The 19888-nt window shown below is 46.6% G+C and overlaps 2 protein-coding genes across 5 annotated transcripts in view; one reads left to right on the top strand and one right to left on the bottom strand.

Moving 5' to 3' along the window:
- PLAA (phospholipase A2 activating protein) overlaps window positions 1-18529 on the bottom strand; it is a 33155-nt gene extending 14626 nt beyond the window's left edge. Inside the window, exons 1-8 of one of the 2 annotated variants that reach the window (XM_039543080.1) lie at window positions 17886-18529; window positions 7283-7476; window positions 4282-4382; window positions 4062-4182; window positions 3553-3720; window positions 2208-2343; window positions 1525-1694; window positions 627-784 (exon numbers count right to left, since the gene is read on the bottom strand). In XM_039543080.1, coding sequence (XP_039399014.1) covers window positions 627-784; window positions 1525-1694; window positions 2208-2343; window positions 3553-3720; window positions 4062-4182; window positions 4282-4382; window positions 7283-7476; window positions 17886-18232 — 1395 coding nt within the window. In that variant the 5' untranslated portion in view covers window positions 18233-18529. The remainder of the gene's footprint in view (window positions 1-626; window positions 785-1524; window positions 1695-2207; window positions 2344-3552; window positions 3721-4061; window positions 4183-4281; window positions 4383-7282; window positions 7477-17885) is intronic. The other variant, XM_039543081.1, reaches the window with a different exon arrangement.
- Window positions 18242-19888, top strand: part of IFT74 (intraflagellar transport 74) — a 62166-nt gene continuing 60519 nt past the window's right edge. The window contains exon 1 of one of the 3 annotated variants that reach the window (XM_039543083.1): window positions 18242-18346. The gene's annotated coding sequence lies outside the window, so the exon portion shown is untranslated. Of the gene's footprint in view, window positions 18347-18473; window positions 18497-18583; window positions 18665-19888 lie in introns of those variants that run through there. The other 2 variants (XM_039543085.1, XM_039543082.1) reach the window with 2 other exon arrangements.

The raw sequence follows: 19888 nt of genomic DNA on the forward strand, positions 1-19888 counted from the left end.
TGAAATCACACTTCGTGTGTGTGACTTTGAGAGACAAACTAACACTAAAAATAATTAAGCAGACATATCACATCAATTCTCATGAACAAGTCTGGCCATCTACAGAGGCTGTAGAGGTTAGAATAGATCAGACGCACTATAAAATGGAGTCTTGAATGTATGTGTACATATGTAGCATGACAAACTAGTGACCTTTTCAGACATACAGCTACAACTACAACTCCCACTGAAGTCAACAGAAATTGCAGGTACTGAAAAGCAGGCCACAGGATAATCAAAATCTAATGAGGCATTAGCAATAAGCAATAAATGCACAAGAACTCAATCCCAAATAGTAAATTAAACACTGCTTAGAGTTTATACAGTTTTCCACATCAGCTAGTTGACGCCAGCAAATGTATTTCAGAAATATTAAGGTATACACTGTAGACAAGTACAGTATCTAACATTTCTGCTTCTAAATAAGAGATGTTTGTTAGACCTAGGATCTATAATGAAGTAATGACAAGTACTTAACTTATTTAAAAGTTTATTCCAAACAATGACTGGAGTAATGTGGGGTTTTTTGTATGAAGAGTTACTAGAACATCAATACGATGATCTAAGAAAAAAAAAACTTTACATACCTTTCCTTCAAATAAAACCCTTCCAGATGTTTGCTGTGTGGCTCCAGATGAGCCAACCACTTCACCAATCTTGATCCACCTCCCTTCACTAACACTCCACTGATAGGCTTCAACTTTCCCATTATCTCTAATTAGTCGTGTCTGCCCCTCTCTTGTTCCTTGAAATAAAATAAATAAATAAAAATAAAACAAACATTGCCTAGCTAGAGAGAACTAAGATAGTGAAGCAGCTTCCAGTGAGAAATAAGAATGTTTCCAAGTTAAAAAAAACCTTCAAATTTGGCTCAGGTTTTTACCTCCGGACTGGGGTGAGGTGGGGTGGGGTGCGGGTGGATGTGTTTGTTCACATCTTTCTGCTTAAGAGCTATTCAAATCATCACTGCTTCCTTTCATTTCACTTGGCTCCATTCTTTTCTTATAGGGAGCTTCATTTTGAAGTAAGTAAATTTAAGACTAAGTTTTGATGCAATTAAGACAACATCAGTTCTATTTCAACATTCATAGTTTGAAAGTGTTAAAATAGTTACAAAACAAACTTTTCTTTTTTAGGCAAACAATGCCATATCAAGTTGTCCCTTACTGAGTCACATTGTTAAACAAAAACTGCTGCACTGTTGCATAATAAAGCCATTAAAGGGTCATCATAAATTTAATCTGTTCTATTTCTATGAAGTGATAGAAGAATATCAGTTAAATCCTCAGAAACAAAATCTTATTAGAGGCATAACAGAGCCTCCATAACACCAGTGAACACAGAAGAATGAAATTTTTATTGTTAAAGAACACAATTTAAGTGATCAACAAAACCTGTTCCATCCCCAGGAGAGATGAAGCTCCTGATGCTACAAAACAAAGCTTTATTGTTGTTTTTTAATGCAATAGAAACTGAAGAATTTACCAGGTTCTTTCAGATGTTCTCTTCCAGGAAGATCATCAGCATTAATGTCTCCCAAATCACTAGTTTTGGGGTCAATAGTTGCCTGGGAAAGTTCATTTTCAAAAGCTTGAATCTCCTCAGCACTTGCTGTGCGCTCCAAAGACTCTGTAAATACTCTGATAATCCCATCACTGAATGAAGAGAAATACAACACATTTAAAAATGTAATCTCCATCATCTAATATGTCAAAGTGGTTATGTTCCTGGTATGGAATAAAATTATTTCTAATATGAACTTATGCCATTTGTTAATTTTAATAGGCTAAAAAACCAGTATCTGCTATATAAAAGATTCGGTTCTCATGCTGTCATTCTATCACAAAGAAATAAGCAGACAGAGTAGAGGTGCCTTGAGGCAGAATACTCCTATCAAATGACTTTGGTACAGAATAACTGCTAGCCTATCCATGGCACTGAACTTGAAAAACCAGCCACATTTCCAAGGCACTATTTCTTCTGACGTTCTCAGAATAATAAAAGTGTTCTATGAAACTAAGAAAATATAAAACCTCCTCCAAAATAAGAAATTTTATCCTGAAGCAAGGCACTTCTCCCACACACAATGATGCATATAATCAGTTTGACAAAGTATTTTGCAAATTTAGCTCACTATATATTATACAGACAGAGTGAAGTCTGGATACCTTGCACCAACCACGATGTCACCATTGTTTAACACACAGCAGCTCCAAACAGACTGAGCTGGAAATCTGATTATTTGAGCACATTCCCCTCGTTTCCAGATCCTAAGTGATCTGTCCTCTCCAGTGGTTACAAAATCTGAAAAGAGAGAACATATAGAAGTTTAATATAAAACCAAAGAAAAGGTACAAAGTAGCTTCCTGCAGGTAAATACTTTACAATTAAATGCTTCTTGCATCTCCTTAAAGAGATCTACAGGGAAAGAAGGGTAAAATAGTCATTACTCATCCTTCTTTCTGAAAAAAAAGTGCTCAAGTGTGTAAACTGGTGGGCTGATCCACTAGCCGGAGAAGATGAAATTATACTCCAAACAACAGCACAGTTCCAGTTCTCTTCTCAGGGCTTTATTAATAAAGCTTAAAAAAACCAAAACAGTCTCATCATCATCAAGGCACTGTCTTCCCTGGGGTCTGCAAGACTTCAGTCTTCACAACCCTCCCTAGTGGAGGCTTTCTGCCAGTTGGCTCCTGCAGGTGTCCCCTCCTAAGTCCTTCCCGAACCCTGGGCCTCTCCCATCTGCCCCTCTGGCTAAGTGGCAGCAAACCTCAAATGTTATTTACTGTTGAGCGCACAAACTAGGAGAAACATGTGACCTACTACTACATCTGCCAGTTTTAAAGGGTACAAGGACTGTAACAAGTGCACTGAGACATGTGCATGCACCCCTGGGGTCCCGTGCTCTATTACACTGATTTTGGAGCTTTAGTTTTCATCAAGTGTGCAAACATTCTATAAATCATATAAAAGGTCTTATGATTAACACATAAACCTGAGAATCAACTTCTTCTGCAACCTTGGGCAAATCATAGTCCTGAGCCTCTGTCGTCACATCTAACTCTCAGATATGTAGTGAAGATTACATAATTAACATTTGCAGCGTGCTCTGAGATCCTTCTGCAGAAGTTGCTATAGGAATATTAAGTATTGTCTCTAAGACTATTGCTATGTATAAGTATCATTTTTGCACTATGCGATGGTACTGATAGGTAGATGGCAACCCGGACTGACATCCTGGCCCTGTTGAAGTCAATGGGAGTTCTGCCATTGACTTCAGCAGGACAGGACTTCACCTGATTCCCAGGACCTTTTGGCTCATATCTATTTTCTGAACAGTTTTGAACCCAGATGTTCAAGAACATTTCTCCTGCAGTGTCATGTTCACTGTCCAAACTAAAAAACACAGAAAATGGAATGCTGATGAAAGAACTCAGATTATATAATGGTACCAGAACTACCATTCATTTTGAAAAGCTATTTTGCTATTTTACTTTGGAAGACAAGTCTTACCTTTACAATGAGGGAAGACAGATATGCTGTATATATAATTTGTATGTCCGTAATAAATTTGAAGACACTCGCCCGAGATCTGCCACCTTCGAATACTGGCATCATTAGCACAGGAAAGAAATTCTGTGTCACTTAAAATCGCTAACCCTCTCACACAATCTTCGTGTCCTTTATAAAGGAAAGGAAAAGGTTTTATGAATAACCAAATATTGCTTTCAGCAGCAGCAGCTTAACATTGCAAAATAAGGTATTGATATCTCATTTCTTTATCCTAGAAACTGATATTTAATAAAGATCCAGCTTTAAAAAAAAATTCCTTTGCTTAGCACTTTCTGAAAATTAGGCCTCTTTAACGTGTCTCAAGTTGGGTACCCAAAAACCACTAGCCACTTTTTAAAATCTTGGTCTAAATATTAAGTTACTTCAATCCATTAAATTTTCACTAACTGGAAGTTGATTTATAAAGATGTCAGATTAGAAAATACTCTCAATTTTACCCAAATACTTACCATTGAATGTTCTCTCGCATCTGCCTGCTTTCCATAGTTTAATAGTTTTGTCAGCTGAACCAGTCAACATTAATCCTTGCTCAGGCAGTATTTCCACTGCCCATACTGCAGCTGTGTGACCCTGTGAACAAGAACAGTGTTAGAATAGCTAGAGAACAACTGAATTTACAAAGATGTTCAATTATTCATTATTTGATATACGCATGAAGAACTACTATACCTGTAATGTCATCATGCATTTGTCATTCAACCAGACTTTAGCTGTGGTATCCCATGAGCCACTAAGCAATGTGCCAAATTTCCCAGATGAAAGGCTGCAAACTGGAACAAACATTCAAATCAGCATTGACACATTCCTATCCTCTGCTCCTTTCTTATTCCAGTAACATATGGAAGGAGATTTTTCTTATGTTAGCAGCACATATTCATGGAATGTAATCTTTTTTAAACTTGTTTCCAGGGCAAGCTTTTGGTCCTTTCCTCTTCTACTTTGGAAAGGGAAATTAGCATACCTTCAGTCACAGTACTAACTAGAACTAATTTCTTCAGAGGACATCTCTGTGACACAGAGGACCATTGGAGCCGGGTGGCAAACGGTTCACTGTTCTGTAACAGCAACTCCTAGCAGGCATGACTAACTTACTACACCTAGCACACAGCTTTCGAGGTATTTATCCACCAATGATGTAATGTAAGAGCTTAAATGAAAGCAAGCATCATGCTGATCGTTAATGTCATTGTGAAATAGATGTATAATGAAAATATGTTCCTAAAGTCTGAATCTAGACAGGGCTCACAAACAGGTTTCTGCCAGACAAAGGTTGTATATTCACCTGTCTCGGTTCACAGGTAAGTTAAGCATAGTAAGCCAATACACTGGAAACCCAATTTACATATGAAGTCAACAGGGAGGCAATACACTAGAGACTGAACTACAGCAGGAAGTAAACAAGCAACACATTTACATAAAAACGGGAACCCAACCAAACTTGGTAGGAGTCGCTGCAAAAGGACGTGGGGGGAAGAATGCAGGGGGGGGGGACACGACAAAAAGGCTCTAGACAGGAGGTTAGTCTATTAAGTTTAGCCTCTAGAAAGCATGTATTGATTTGATTTTATATGTAACCCTTCTGGTTTCATTATCCTTACTCACTAAAGTAGAACTGCAGCATTATGAATACCTCAAGAATGGAGGCTGTTCATAACGCTGAACAAAATATTATGGTTGTTCTTTCAAAAATTTACAAACTGAAGATTGACTTAATATAGCTTTGAAACTACTATGCAGAAGAAAAATGGTTCTCCTCCCCCACCCCCACCCCCCCCTTTTTTTTTTTTAGTAGTTTACATTTAAAACAGTACTGTATTTTTGGGGGAGGAGCGGGAGTGGAGAAGAGAGGGTCTCTGCTGCTGCCTGATTGTGTACTTCCGGTTCCAAATGAGGTGTGTGATTAACTGGTCAGTTCTTAACTCAGAGTTTCTACTGTATGTCTTAAATCTTGATTTTTGATGATAAACTTAGGATTGTTCTCACTATAAGTAGATCTCAGTGCTTTGGTATTGCACAAGGAACTGATTCCAAGTCGAATCATTCAAGCTAATGTATCTACTATACCCTTGGGGACAGCATACCTGGTATTAGCATGAGTGGATAAGGGCCTGAACACAACAGGGGAACGCTTCAAAGTCTTGGGTCTGGGGCAGGGATGGGCAAACTTTTGGCCCGAGGGCTACATCGGGGTTGCACGACTGTATGGAGGGCCAGGTAAGGAAGGCTGTGCCTCCCCAAACAGCCTGGCCGCCACCCCCATCCACCCCCTCCCACTTCCTGCCTCCTGACTGCCCCCCCTCAGAACCTCCAACCCATCCAACCCCCCCTGCTCCTTGTCCCCTGACCGTTCCCTCCTGGAACCCCCGCCCCCTATCCAACCCCCCTGCTCTCTGTCCCCTGACTGCCCCGACCCCTATCCACATCCCCACCCCCTGGCAGGCCCCCCGGGACTCCCACTCCCAACCCTCCCTGTTCCCCATCCCCTGATCACCCCCAGAGAACCTATACCCCATCCAATCGCCCCCTCCTCTCAGACTGCCCCCTAGGACTCCCTGCTCCCTTACCTAACCCCCCCACCCCGCTCCCTGCCCCCTTACCAGCAGCCGTGACACCCAGCCAGAGCCAGCTGTGCTCCCCACGCTGCCCAGCAGGAGCAGCGGGCCAGAGTGCGGCTCGCACAGCCGCGTGGCTGCAGGGGCCAGCTGGGGAGGGGCCGGGTGCTAGGCTCCTCAGCCGGGAGCTCAGGAGCCAGGCAGGACGGTCCCGCGGGCCGTAGTTTGTCCACATCTAGTCTGGGGTATGCCTACTGTTAACCTCCAAGGCAACATAAGGGTTTACACAGCCCAGAGATTAATTGGGTAGCTAACAGACTGGAGGTGTCAGGGAGCTGACTCTCAATTAAGCACAAACAAGTCTCTCTCATACTGGAGTCAGGGAGAATAACTGCAGCAAAACACGCCTGGCTGGCACTGCGAGGAGGTGGGTCCCCAAACATCTACACTGAAATTTTATAGCCCTGCAACCCAAACCCTTCAAGCCCAAATCAGCTGACACAGGTCAGCCACGGGCATGAGGATATGTCTACACTGCAATGTAAGCCCAGCGTTTGAACTCAGGCTCAAGGCCAACCCCCCTTCCATCTACACACAAATCACTCTAAGCCAGGGCCTGGACCCAGGAATCAAGCCCTAATGCTTTGCAGTGTAGATGCAGCCCCATTTGACTCATGCTCTGGGAGGCTTTCAGAAGTATTCCACAATCCCAGGGCCAACTTTCTTTGTTCCCTGGACAGTCAAGTTTGGAGCAGGGCTCATCGTTTTTTAACAGCTTGTAAAGTCCCAAGTGGAGCCCTACTTCAATACTGAGGCTCCTAGGTGATACTACAACACAAATATTATTAATTCACATAAATAATTATATATCATGATAGCTATGCCTTGCTCTGTTGAAAACATGAGAGTTACTGTGACTAGTTTACAGAGAATCTGGATTATATAAAACCTGCCAATAGCCATATTTGGAAGTAATTCCTCATGGAAAAATACTACAGAATTCTAAGTCTTACAAAAGCCACATTTTATAAGCCATATTTTATTTTAACCAAGTTAAAGACAATTTGCATTAGTTCCAGTTTTTGCAAGGGGAATTACAAAACAAGACCTATACTTACCAGTGTTTTTGTGACCCTTAAGGACATAGAGTGGAGCTGTGTTGTCCAGTGTGAAGATGCAAATATTATGGTCATTTCCACCTGTTGCAATTAGCCCACGAGGATAGATGTCACTTGAAGGTATGATGCATACACAAGATACAAAATTGGAGTGGCCTCTCATACAATGCATTTCAGTAAACCCCCTGTTAGGACTAAACAGACATATAGATCAATAAATTTACATTTACAGAATCATAAAATAAAACAAATTAATTTAAGCTACAGAATGCTCTTTATATTCAAAAACTCTTGGACTGATTTTATTTATATATATATATATATATATATATATATGACAATATTTAAGCCTGGCCATTTATTTACAAATAGCCTAAAGGAGTCAAGAAGTAAAGCCACTACTTCTATAATATTACACATAGAATAGAAGGATTTTTCTTGATAAAGATTTTTGAATGTCAAGTATTTTACTGAATCCCATGTATATTTTTTAAAAGTACTGAGAAGCGTTTGCACAAGCAGAAGATAAAATACTAAATGATTTAAATAGCTACAGAAATTGAGATTAATAAATTCAGAAATAAAGTTAACTTGATAATCATATTTCTTAAAATCTTACTGATTGCCACTTAGCACTGACAAATGTTTACAAGTTCCCTCCAAAATCAGATTTTTTTCTTCCATTCTATTTAATACTTATTAAGGCCCATGCTGCAAATGGGAAGTTTCCTACTTTCCAATCATTTGTGTTTCCCTTCCTACACACGCAGTTAGCTTTTTAAATATTCATTTTGTAATATCCCCTTAATTTTATTTTACATCAGTTTCCCTTATTATAGTCAGAGTGTGGGTTGAAATTGTTTCCATAACCCATCTGGTTACATTTACCAATAATATAGGCTTCCTGAGACAAGCCTAAGAAAAGGAAATATTTGATGTAATATAATCTATCAAATAATACAATATAATATTTTAATCTAGTATCTAAAATACCTTGTAATCACAACTCAAGATTTCTGTAATGCATCATACAACTTTTATGTTGCATTAATAGTTCTCTGTTTTGAATTTTCAAGTCTTTTTTATTTTTTTAAGAAAAGATCATTCTTCTATAACTAATAAGACACCAATCAGCAAGTTATTTATGCTTGTGTCATTAGAAGACTTGTGCCAGCTGGCAAAAAGCTGTCTGTTACTACCGCAGACTAAGGCCCCAATCCTGTAATTGACTGTGCCTGGGCAACAAACCTCCTCCTCTTTCTTGTTCCTCCCCCTCTCCCCAATGTGAAGTACAAGTGGCTTCAATGGGGGACTGCCTGAACAAAGTCTTTTGCTGGATCAAGGCCTAAGTATGCACTTTCATACTCATGCTTAAGCATGATTAGGTATATACCTTTATAAGCATGTATGAGAAAAGCTGAGGGCTTGAGGACTACAAGAATTTTTAATGAATCTGTAAACTCAGGGGTTGTACCATATGATTGGAGAATTGCTAACGTAGTTCCTATTTTTAAGAAAGGGAAAAAAAGTGATCCGGGTAACTACAGGCCTGTTAGTTTGACATCTGTAGTATGCAAGGTCTTGGAAAAAATTTGGAAGGACAAAGTAGTTAAGGACATTGAGGTCAATGGTAATTGGGACAAAATACAACATGGTTTTACAAAAGGTAGATAGTGCCAAACCAACCTGATCTCCTTCTTTGAGAAGGTAAGTTTTTTTAGACAAAGGAAACAGTGAATCTAATTTACCTCGATTTCAGTAAGGCATTTGATATCGTTCCACATGGGGAATTATTAGCTAAATTGGAAAAAGGCGGATAAGGAACTGCTTAAAGGGGAGACTACAACGGGTCATACTGAAAGGTGAACTGTCAGGCTGGAGGGAGGTTACTAGTGGAGTTCCTCAGGGATCAGTTTGGGGACCAATCTTATTTAATCTTTTTATTACTGACCTTGGCACAAAAAGTGGGAATGTGCTAATAAAGTTTGCAGATGACACAAAGCTGGAAGATATTGCCAATACAGAGAAGATTTGTATGACCTTGTAAACCAGAGTAATAGTAATAGGATGAAATTTAATAGTGAAAAGTGCAAGGTCATGCATTTAGGGATTAATAACAAGAATGTTTGTTACAAGCTGGGGACGCATCAGTTGGAAGTAACGGAGGAGGAGAAGGACCTTGGAGTATTGGTTGATCACAGGACTATGAGCAGCCAATGTGATATGGCCATGAAAAAAGCTAATGTGGTCTTGGGATGCATGAGGTGAGGTATTTCCAGTAGCGATAAGGAGGTGTTAGTACCATTATACAAGGCACTGGCGAGACCTCATCTGGAATACTGTGTGCTGTTCTGGTCTCCCATGTTTAAGAAGGATGAATTCAAACTGGAACAGGTACAGAGAAAGGCTACTAGGATGATCTGAGGAATGGAAAAACTGTTTTATGAAAGGAGACTCTAAGAGCTTGGCTTGTTTAACTTAACCAAAAGAAGGCTGAGAAGAGATATGATTGCTCTCTCTAAATATATCAGAGGAATAAATACCAGGGAGGGAGAGGAATTATTTAAGCTCAGTACCAATGTGGACACAAGAACAAATGGATATAAACTGGCCATCAGGAAGTTCAGACTTGAAATTAGACAAAGGTTTCTAATCATCAGAGGAGTGAAGTTCTGGAACAGCCTTCCAAGGGGAGCAATGGGGGCAAAAGACATATCTGGCTTCAAGACAAAACTTGATAAGCTTATAGAGGGGATGGTATGATGGGATAGCCTAAGGCCTGGTCTACACTAGGACTTTAATTTGAATTTATCAGCGTTAATTCGAACTAACCGCTCAACCGTCCACACCAGGAAGCCATTTAATTCGAACTAGAGGGCTCTTTAGTTCGAATTTGGTACTCCACCCCGGCAGGTGGAGTAACGCTAAAGTCGCACTTGCTAGCTCGAATTAGGCTTGGTGTGGATGCTAATCGAACTTAGCAGCTCCGGGAGCTATCCCACAGTGCACCACTCTGTTGACGCTCTGGACAGCAGTCCGAGCTTGGATTCTCTGGCCAGCCACACAGGAAATGACCCGCGAAAATTTGAATTCATTTTCCTGTCTGGGCGGTTTGAATCTGACGTTCTGGTTGCACATCGGGGCGAGCTCCGCAGCACCTGCAACGATGCAGAGCTCTCCAGCAGAGGAGTCTGGGCAATCCCAGAATAGAAAGAGGTCCCCAGCATGGACTGACCGGGAAGTCCAGGATCTGATCGCTGTGTGGGGCGAGAGTCTGTGCTCTCGAGCTGCGCTCCAGCAAGCGGGCGAAGACCTTCGAGAAGGTCTCTAAAGCCATGAAAGAGAAAGGATACAGCCGGGATGCGATGCAGTGCCGCGTGAAAGTGAAGGACCTAAGACAAGGGTATCAAAAAGTCAGAGCGGCAAACGGACGCTCCGGAGCCCAGCCCCAGACATGCCGCTTCTACGAGGCACTGCATGCCATTCTAGGTGGGTCTGCCACCAGTGCCCCACCAGTGACGGTGGACTCCGAGGACGGAATAGTGTACCGGGACAGTTCCTCCTCCCTGTTCGCCGATGGGGAAGATGAGGAAGGGTCTTTTGAGGACGGCGCAGGCGACATCGAACCCACTCCCGCTTTCCCTGACAGCCAGGATCTCTTCATCACCCTCACAGAGATCCCCTACCAACCGCCCCCGTTAACCCGGACTCGGAATCAGGGAAGGATCAGGCGGTAAGTGCTACAAACAGGGAAACATTTATTTTTTTAAGAAACAGGGATATATATAAAAAATAGAAATACTATATAAAAATTTTTAAATATGAAACTATACAAACAGCAGGTCTACACATATAGCAATGGAGCAATAGTCCTCTGGGGACAGTTCAAAAAAGCTCTCAGAGAGCAGCTGGAAAAGCCTCAGCAGGAGGTTCCTTGGTAGAGGTGCCTTGTTGGGTGCTCCATTGAAGCACACTCTTCCACGCCAGGCCATCCTCAGGTAAAGGGGGACCATCGCCTCGACGAGCATGGCAGCGTATGGTCCTGGTCTGTGCAGGGCTTCTGTGAGCATCCGCTCTCTCTGAGTCCTCCTGACACGCCTCAGGGTGATGTCGTTGTTGAAGTGCTGCATCTAATTAGTGGAATTAGTGTACTGTTACTATTGTGAATGGTAGACTTTTACTTTGCATAAGAATGACCCTCGCTTAACAGAGTTTTACTTTGCATAAGAATGACCCTCGCTTAACAGCCACGTGTTGGAGGCCACAGAGGAAAAGCATACAGTGATCTTTCCCGTTCACTGGCGGGAGGTGCCGCAAAACGGTCATCTTTTCTGCTTTGCACATTGCCTCCAGCAGGAGAGCACAGCTAAGCACTAACTGATAAGCACTCTGTACTGTAAGGCTTACCAGGACTTTGTGCAAGAGGGATGCAGCTGTCTCTCCTCGCTTGTGCGCTATCCAGTGCAATCGCGCCGCCAATGAGAGCGTATTCCGAAATCTCGGACTAGTTCCGAGATCTCCTGAGACTTGGTTCCCTCTTTGGTCTTCTTAACTGAAACGGACTAGACTGTGTTTACTGTTGGCAAACATGTATTTGTTCAAGGAAATCACCTACTTTTTCGCATCACACAGCTTCGGCTCCTTCCCGGACTGCCCGGCATCCCCCTCGCAGAGGCTGGCTCAGATTAGACGCCGAAAGAAAAAGACTAGGGACGACATGTTCCAGGAACTGATGGCCAGCTCCAGAGCGGAGGCGGCAGAGCAGAGACAGTCGAGGGAGAGCCTGTGTCAGCAGCATCGCACACACCTGGAACGGGAGGATAGGTGGCGGCAGGAAGACCAGCAGGCGACTCAAACGCTGCTTGGTCTAATGAGGGAGCAAACGGACACGCTCCGGCGCCTTGTAGATGTTCTGCAAGACCGCAGGCAGGAGGAGAGAGCCCCCCTGCAGTGCATCTGCAACCGCCCTCCAACGCCAAGAAGTCCTGTCCCCCCCTCACCCAAAGTTACAAGAAGGAGGGGCGGTAGGGGCCGTGAGAACTGTCCCTGCACCGCAGCAGACCGATAATGTTCGAGACAACTCTCGCGCTGTAAATTTGTACAAGCTCTTTCCTTACAGCATCAACCAGTCCCAACTCCAAGTTCAAACCCCCCACTGTGTACTACATTATTAAAAGCGGTTTGGTGTTACTGACTGTTTCCGTCACGTTTCTGGTGTCAGAAGACTTTCTGTTGTTCTGTGTGTGGGGGGGGGGGAATTGTAATTTCAGTGCGTAGCCCACAGTGCCATGCTACAGACTTGGCTGCAGGGTCAACTGCAGGGCACACACAGACTGCAGTCACTAGGCACCAGGGACAGTCTGTGTGGTGTATGCTGCCCCGGGTCTTTCCTTGATGTGTATGCTTGTGCAGGGTCCTGGTGCCTGCCATCCCGAATGTAAAGGCAGGCTTCCCTTCACATGCACTTGGACCGTAGTCACGATCCTCCCGGTGCCCTGAGCCCCAAAGAGACCTCATCCAGGGCAGATACTCACCCTTCCCCACACCCCTCACCCCTTCCAACGCCCAAACCCACAGCCGTCACGTTAACCCCTATCCAAAGACGGCACCCCTCGCCCCTTCCTGCAAACCCACCCATCAGTGCACACCTTACCCAGCACAGAATGCTTCCATGTTTCAACCAAGAAACAGAAATGCAGAGTCAACGAAAGATTTATTATTAATTACTAAAACATGTCCTTAGTTTTAAAACGTCCTTCGAAGTGGGGAAACTTGGTTTATGATCAGGCTCTCTTAAAATCAAGTGGACAGTCACAGGTTACCCTGCTCTGCGAGGAAACTCGCTTTCAAAGCCTCCTGATGCATATCGCTTCCCGCTGGGATATTCTCTCAGCACGGGTGTCTGGCTGATCGTAAACAGCAGCCAGGCGATTTGCCTCAACCTCCCAAGCGGCCAAAAGGTCTCGCCCTTGCTCTCACAGAGATTGTGGAGCACACAGCAAGCAGCAATAACTACGGGATATTCTTTCGCTGATGTCCGAGCGAGTCAGTAAGGTCCGCCATCTCCCTTGAGACGTCAAAGCACACTCCACCACCATTCTGCACTTGCTCAGCCGGTAGTTGAAGAGTTCCTTTTCACTGTCCAAGGCGCCTGTATAGGGCTTCATGAGCCAGGGCATTAGCGGGTAGGCCGGGTCCCCGAGGATCACTGTAGGCATCTGCACATCCCCAACCGTTATTTTGTGGTCCGGGAAGAAAGTGCCTGCCTGGAGGCGTCTAAACAGACCAGAGTTCCTGAACACACGCGTCATGAACCTTGCCCGCCCACCCGACGTTGATGTTGGTAAACGTCCCCTATGGTCCACCACAGCTTGCAGCACCATTGAAAAGTAGCCCTTTCGGTTAATGTACTCGCTGGCCTGGTGGGCTGGTGCCAGGATAGGGATGTGAGTCCCATCTATAGCCCCACCGCAGTTTGGGAATCCCATCGCGAAGCCATCTATGATGACCTGGACATTTCCGAGTCACTACCTTTGAGAGCAGTTGCTCAACGATTGCGTGGGCTACTTGAATGACAGCAATCCCCACGGTAGATTTGCCCACGCCAAAGTGGTTCGCTACTGACCGGTAGCTGTCTGGCGTGGCAAGTTTCCAGAGGGCTATGGCCACTCGCTTCTGCACACTCAGGGCTGCTCGCATCCTTGTGTCCTGGCGCTTCAGGGCAGGGGACAGCAAGTCACACAGTTCAAGGAAAGTGCCCTTACGCATCCTGAAGTTTCGCAGCCACTCTGTGTCATCCCAGACCTGCAGCACTATGCGGTCCCACCAGTCTGTGCTTGTTTCCCGGGCCCAGAATCGCCGTTCCACACCATGAACGTGACCCATTGCCACCATGATCTCCACTGCCCGGCGTACCCTGCTTTCTGAGAGGTCTGTGCCACTCTCCTCACCGCGCTGCCGGAGCCTCCTCGCCCGGTTTCTCAGCAGCTGACTGTTGCAGAGGTGGACGATAAGGTGCGAGGAGTTGACAACGGCCATAAGTGCAGCGATGATCGCAGCGGGCTCCATGCTCGCAGTGCTGTGGCGTCCGCGCTGTAACCGACCAGACAAGGGCGCAAACAGATTTCCCGCCGGCGCTTTCAAGGAAGACAGGGAGGGCGTGATTGACGGTTCAATGACGACACATTTTTCCCCCCAGCATGCATTGGGGGAAATCCCACAATTCCAATGGGCAGCGGGGAGTGCGGGAACTGTGGGTTAGCTTCCCACAGTGCACCGCTTCCAAAGTCGAAGCTGGCCCCGTGAATGTGGACTCAGAAGTTCGAATTTGTGTATTTAGTATGGATACACAAATTCGACTTATTAAGGTCGAATCCACAAATTCGACTTAAGTAGATTCGAAATAGTCCTGTAGTGTAGACAAGCCCTAATTCTGGCAATTAATTGATCTTTGACTATTAGCGGTAAATATCCCCAATGGCCTGTGATGAGATGTTAGATAGGGTGCGATCTGAGTTACTACAGAGAATTCTTTCCTGGGTGTCTGGCTGGTGAGTCTTGCCCACATGGTTAGAGTTTAGCTGATCGCCATATTTGGGGTCAATAAGGAATTTTCCTCCAGGGCAGACTAGCAGAGGCCCTGGGGGTTTTTTGCCTTCCTCTGCAGCGTGTGGAACAAGTAACTTGCTGGAGGATTCTCTGCACCTTGAAGTCTTTAAACCACAATTTGAGGACTTCAATAGCTCAGACATAAGTTAGGGGTTTAACAGGAGTGGGTGGGTGAGATTCTATGGCCTGCATCGTGCAAGAGGTCAGACTAGACGATCATAAATGGTCCCTTCTGACCTTAAAGTCTATGAGTCTATAACCTGAAGAGCTAAAAAAACAGATTTTTGAAGTTTTGAACAATTACAGGGTTGCAATTGTAAGCGTCTCAACCTACAAAAGCAGTAAAGAGTCCTGTGGCACCTTGTAGACTAACAGAAACTTTTGGAGCATGAGCTTTCGTGGGTGAAAACCCACTTCATTCACCCATGAAAGCTCATGCTCCAAAACGTCTTTTAGTCTTTAAGGTGCCACAGGACTCTTTGCTGCTTTTACAGATCCAGACTAACACGGCTACCCCTCTGATACTCAACCTACAAAGTGCCTGCTGTAATACTGTTTTCTTCCACATTCTGATTTGAGGTTTTTCACAGCTACACCATAATTGGCCAAAAAACATTTACTTTGAAATCTTCATATTTTAAAAGAATGTCAACTAAAAATTCACACTTCTAGGTTAAAAAAGAAAAACAAAAAACCTTTAGATAGAAGACACACCTAATATTAAAATAAATTAGAGATTAAAGGAGAATAATATTTCTATTTTTAGGTTTGTTTACACAATATTTGACCGCTCTCTGTACAGTTTCAAGACTTCCTCTGAACAGCCAGTCTAGTTGAGAAAAACAGTAATTAAAAATATAAAAATCTGGCAAACTACAAAAGTTGGCAGGTACTGAACCTGAAACAACTTTAAACTCAACTTTCCAGGTATTGTATGCAGCTGTCTCTCTACCTCCTTGAAGGTCTCAGATGCACCGGAATCAGTGAAAATGTTATTTAAACCCCATACTCCAAAGGCTTTCTTATAAAAATCATGATCTTCCCCTCCCACCCGTTCCTTCAGCTTCTCAAATGCTACATGTAGGTTGAAGTCACAATACGCACAATAGTGGAAGTCTCAGTAGTCAGCTAAACCTCTCCTCCACCAAAAAGTAGAAGAATAAAGGGCTACAGCAACCCCAGGTGCAGCCAAAAGTTTGTATATGATAGTTTATGCATTGATCCCTTTCCGCTGTATCTCTATAATTTCCTAAAGTGGACGTATTGCTATTACCCACATTGTGATCATTAACATAGAGGAGGAGAACTAAAAAGAGCTGTCATATTTATTTGGAAGAAAGGACAAATCCCTCCTTTGTGATAAAGTTGTTAGGAAATTTTAAGAGTCTATCCCTCCAGTAAAACTTTCCCTCACGCAAATCACAGTTTTATATGACAGCCTCCTGGCAAAATATTCAGATGAACTTGTCAATTGCTTCTCTTTCCACTCTCTGTTAGAAAAGAAAGTGCATACCCACTAAATCAGGGGTCGGCAACCTTTCAGAAGTGGTGTGCCGAGTCTTCATTTATTCATTCTAATTTAAGGTTTCACGTGCCAGTAATACATTTTAACATTTTTAGAAGGTCTAGTTCTATAAGTCTATAATATATAACTAAAGTTGTTGTATTTAAAGTAAATAAGGTTTTTAAAATGTTTAAGAAGCTTCATTTAAAATTAAATTAAAATGCAGAGCCCCCCGGACCGGTGGCCAGGACCCAGTCAGTGCGTGTCACTGAAAAATCAGCTTGTGTGCCGCCTTCAGCACACGTGCCATAGGTTGCCTACCCCTGACTACATAGCAGTACATCTACTAATTATAACAAAGGACTGAGAATCAGCTCTCAGTTTCAATTTCTGACTTGCTCTCTTAGTTTCAATTCAATGACTCACAGTGTGACCCTGGCAAGGCTACTTAGAAACGAAAGTGTACAGCTGTTTTTAACACCTAAGATTTTTATAACTGAAAGCAGTCAACAAAAAGGTTTATCTTTCTTTTTCGGTTTGTTTTGCGCACTGAACTGTACTTTGTGTATAAGTAGTGTCAGCGCACACAATATCTGTATATTCAGTTTCTAACTTGCTGAACAGACCATTGTGAACATTAAATAAAGCAGAAATACCCTTTTAAAAAAATCTGTGAAAAGAATTTAAAAATTTTAGAACACTGACCTGTCAAAAACTTGAATGACTTTATTTTTAAAAACTAAGTTTACAGTATCACTTTTATCTCTTATTGCTTCAGTAAGCCCATCTATAAACAGGATTCACACATTTATGGGAGCGACATAAATGTACAGCATTCTGAGCTATTGAGATAAAATGACCTATAAGAGCATCATTCCCTGAATGCCTCAGAAAGTAGACACAAGGACTACACTTCATGATCACTCATAGAGCAGCCAGCTATCCAACTGGGGCAGACTCTGCACAAAAAGCCCTGATAAAGAGCAACCACAAGTCTGCTCACTCCACTGGGTCGTTATGAAATTGAGAGATTCACAAGGTGGTTAGAAAAAGCACCGGGCAAGCCACTAAGGCTGTAATCTATTTTAAAACAGACACCTCCATATAAGTAGCAGCTAAAACCAGCCGCAGAAAGGAGAGAGAGATTATAACTCCTTTGCACTCAGATTCTGAACGCTTATGGCCAAACTCAGCTGTGAGACACGTACCCCCCCAACTCCCAAAGTGAGGAGCCAGGGAAGAGTTTGCTCTTCGAGCCGAGGAGGAAATGTCAGAGCTAGTCCTGGGGTTGGCGGAGGCACAAGTGGCCCGATTACAGCCTGGGGGAGGCTGGGTTAAAGGAGCGCCTCAGATTCGCCCTCCCGGAGGCCTGCTGTCGGCGCAGCACAGGACTGGGGGGCGCGGGCCACAGGGAGCCCAAGCGGCTGCGGCTTCCGCTTCTAGGGGAGAGCGGAGCACAACAGTGCGGGGCCCGGTCCCCTCAGTACTCACCCGTCGGGGGCCCACAGCCGGGCGGTTCGGTCCCGGGACACCGACACGAAGCCGCCCGGCGGGAACAGGCCGGGACTCAAGCCCCGCACGTCCAGCTCGTGTCCCACCACGGAGCAGCGGAGCCGGTACGTGCCGCCCGCGCTCGCCATGGCCGCGGCGCTGCCCGCAGCTGGAAATCTGGTCTCAGCCCGGGACAGCCGGCGGGCAGCGGAGGCACCGTGAGGCGAGACCCTGACACAGCAACAACAGCCCTCCCCTCCGCCGGAAGCCGTCATCAACAAGCGCCGGGCCGCCGCCCCCGGGGCCATTGAGCGCATGGAAAGGGCGGGGACTGCAGATCCCGGCATGCGCAGCGCCAGGTAGAGAGGAGAGACCAGGTCGGAGATGGCGCGATGTGTGCTGGGAGTTGTAGTCTCAGTAGCCCACGTACATTAGAGCTGGCGCTTAGCATGCTGGGATTGGTAGGCCCGTATTACAGCCCGCACGGAAAGCTTTGCGAGTTGGGACTTGCACTGTGCAATGTCCGACGGTCCTTTCCCAGCGCCTGTCTGTGCTGCGGGCCCTTCCCCCTCTCCCTTTAGTGGGGTGAACGCTGCATTCTCAGCGCGGGGGTGGGGCGCTCGTTCTCTCTCCTGGCGGTTGGAGGCGGCGGGATTTCAGAATCTCGCGAGAGCGGAAGGAGCGCGGGGGATGATTGGCTGCTGGAGCCGGTGGGGCGGGGTTGGTCGGTTGCTGGGATACTGGCGGCGCGTGGGGACAGGGGACGGGTCGGCTAGGAGGTAAATCGGCTCCAACTGGCCCTGGAGCGCGGCCGACTCGGGTGAGACCGCGGGGCCGGGATCCGACCGCGGCCCGCTAGGGCGGGACCCCGCGCTCCGGCCTGGCGCTCAACCGCTATGGGGAGAATCGGGCCCGGATCCGACTCTTCCCGTGACCGTCCCGGGAGGGAGCCACCTCGCAGCGCCACCCTAGTGCCCCCCCCCCCGAGCGCCACCCCAGTGCCCGGTGCGCCGCCCCCAGTGCCCCTGCCCCGGGCCCCGTGCCCCCCCCGCGCGCCACCCCCGGGCGCCGGCGCCGCCCCCGCGCGCCACCCGAGTGCCCCCCCCCGAGCGCAACCCTAGTGCCCGGTGCGCCGCGTCCAGTGCCCCTGCGCCGCCCCTAGTGCCCAGTGCCCCCGAGCGCCACCCCTGGTGCCCGGTGCGCCGCCCCCATCCCCAGTGCCCGCCCCTAGTGCCCCCGAGCGCCACCCGAGTGCCCCTGCGCCGCCCCTAGTGCCCAGTGCCCCCGAGCGCACCCTAGTGCCCCCTCCCCGAGCGCAACCCTAGTGCCCGGTGCGCAGCGTCCAGTGCCCCTGCGCCGCCCCCCAGGGCCACCCTAGTGCCGCCATGCACCGCCTCCATCCCTAGTGCCCGGTGCCCCGCGTCCAGTGCCCCTGCGCCGCCCCCATCCCCCGTGCCCGCCCCTAGTGCCCGGTGCGCCGTCCCCCTCCCCATCCCCAGTGCCCCTGCACCGCCCCTAGTGCCCAGTGCCCGCCCCCAGTGCCCCGTGCGCCCCCGTCCAGTGCCCCTGCGCCGCCTCCATCCCTAGTGCCCGCACCCCAGCGCTGCCCCAGTGCCCCATGCGCCGCCTCCATCCCTAGTGCCCGCACCCCCAGCGCTGCCCCAGTACCTCCATGCACCGCCTCCATCCCTAGTGCCCGCACCCCCCAGCGCTGCCCCCAGTGCCCCCATGCGCCGCCGCCATCCCGAGTGCCCGCACCCCAGCGCTGCCCCCAGTGCCCCATGCACCGCCTCCATCCCTAGTGCCCGCACCCCCAGCGCTGCCCCAGTGCCCCCATGCACCGCCTCCATCCCTAGTGCCGCACCCCAGCGCTGCCCCAGTGCCCCTATGCACCGCCTCCATCCCTAGTGCCCGCACCCCAGCGCTGCCCCAGTGCCCCCATGCACCGCCTCCATCCCTAGTGCCCGCACCCCCAGCGCTGCCCCAGTGCCCCCAAGCACCGC

This window comes from Mauremys reevesii, linkage group 6 (genome assembly GCF_016161935.1).
Source record: "Mauremys reevesii isolate NIE-2019 linkage group 6, ASM1616193v1, whole genome shotgun sequence".
Classification (NCBI taxonomy): domain Eukaryota; kingdom Metazoa; phylum Chordata; order Testudines; family Geoemydidae; genus Mauremys; species Mauremys reevesii.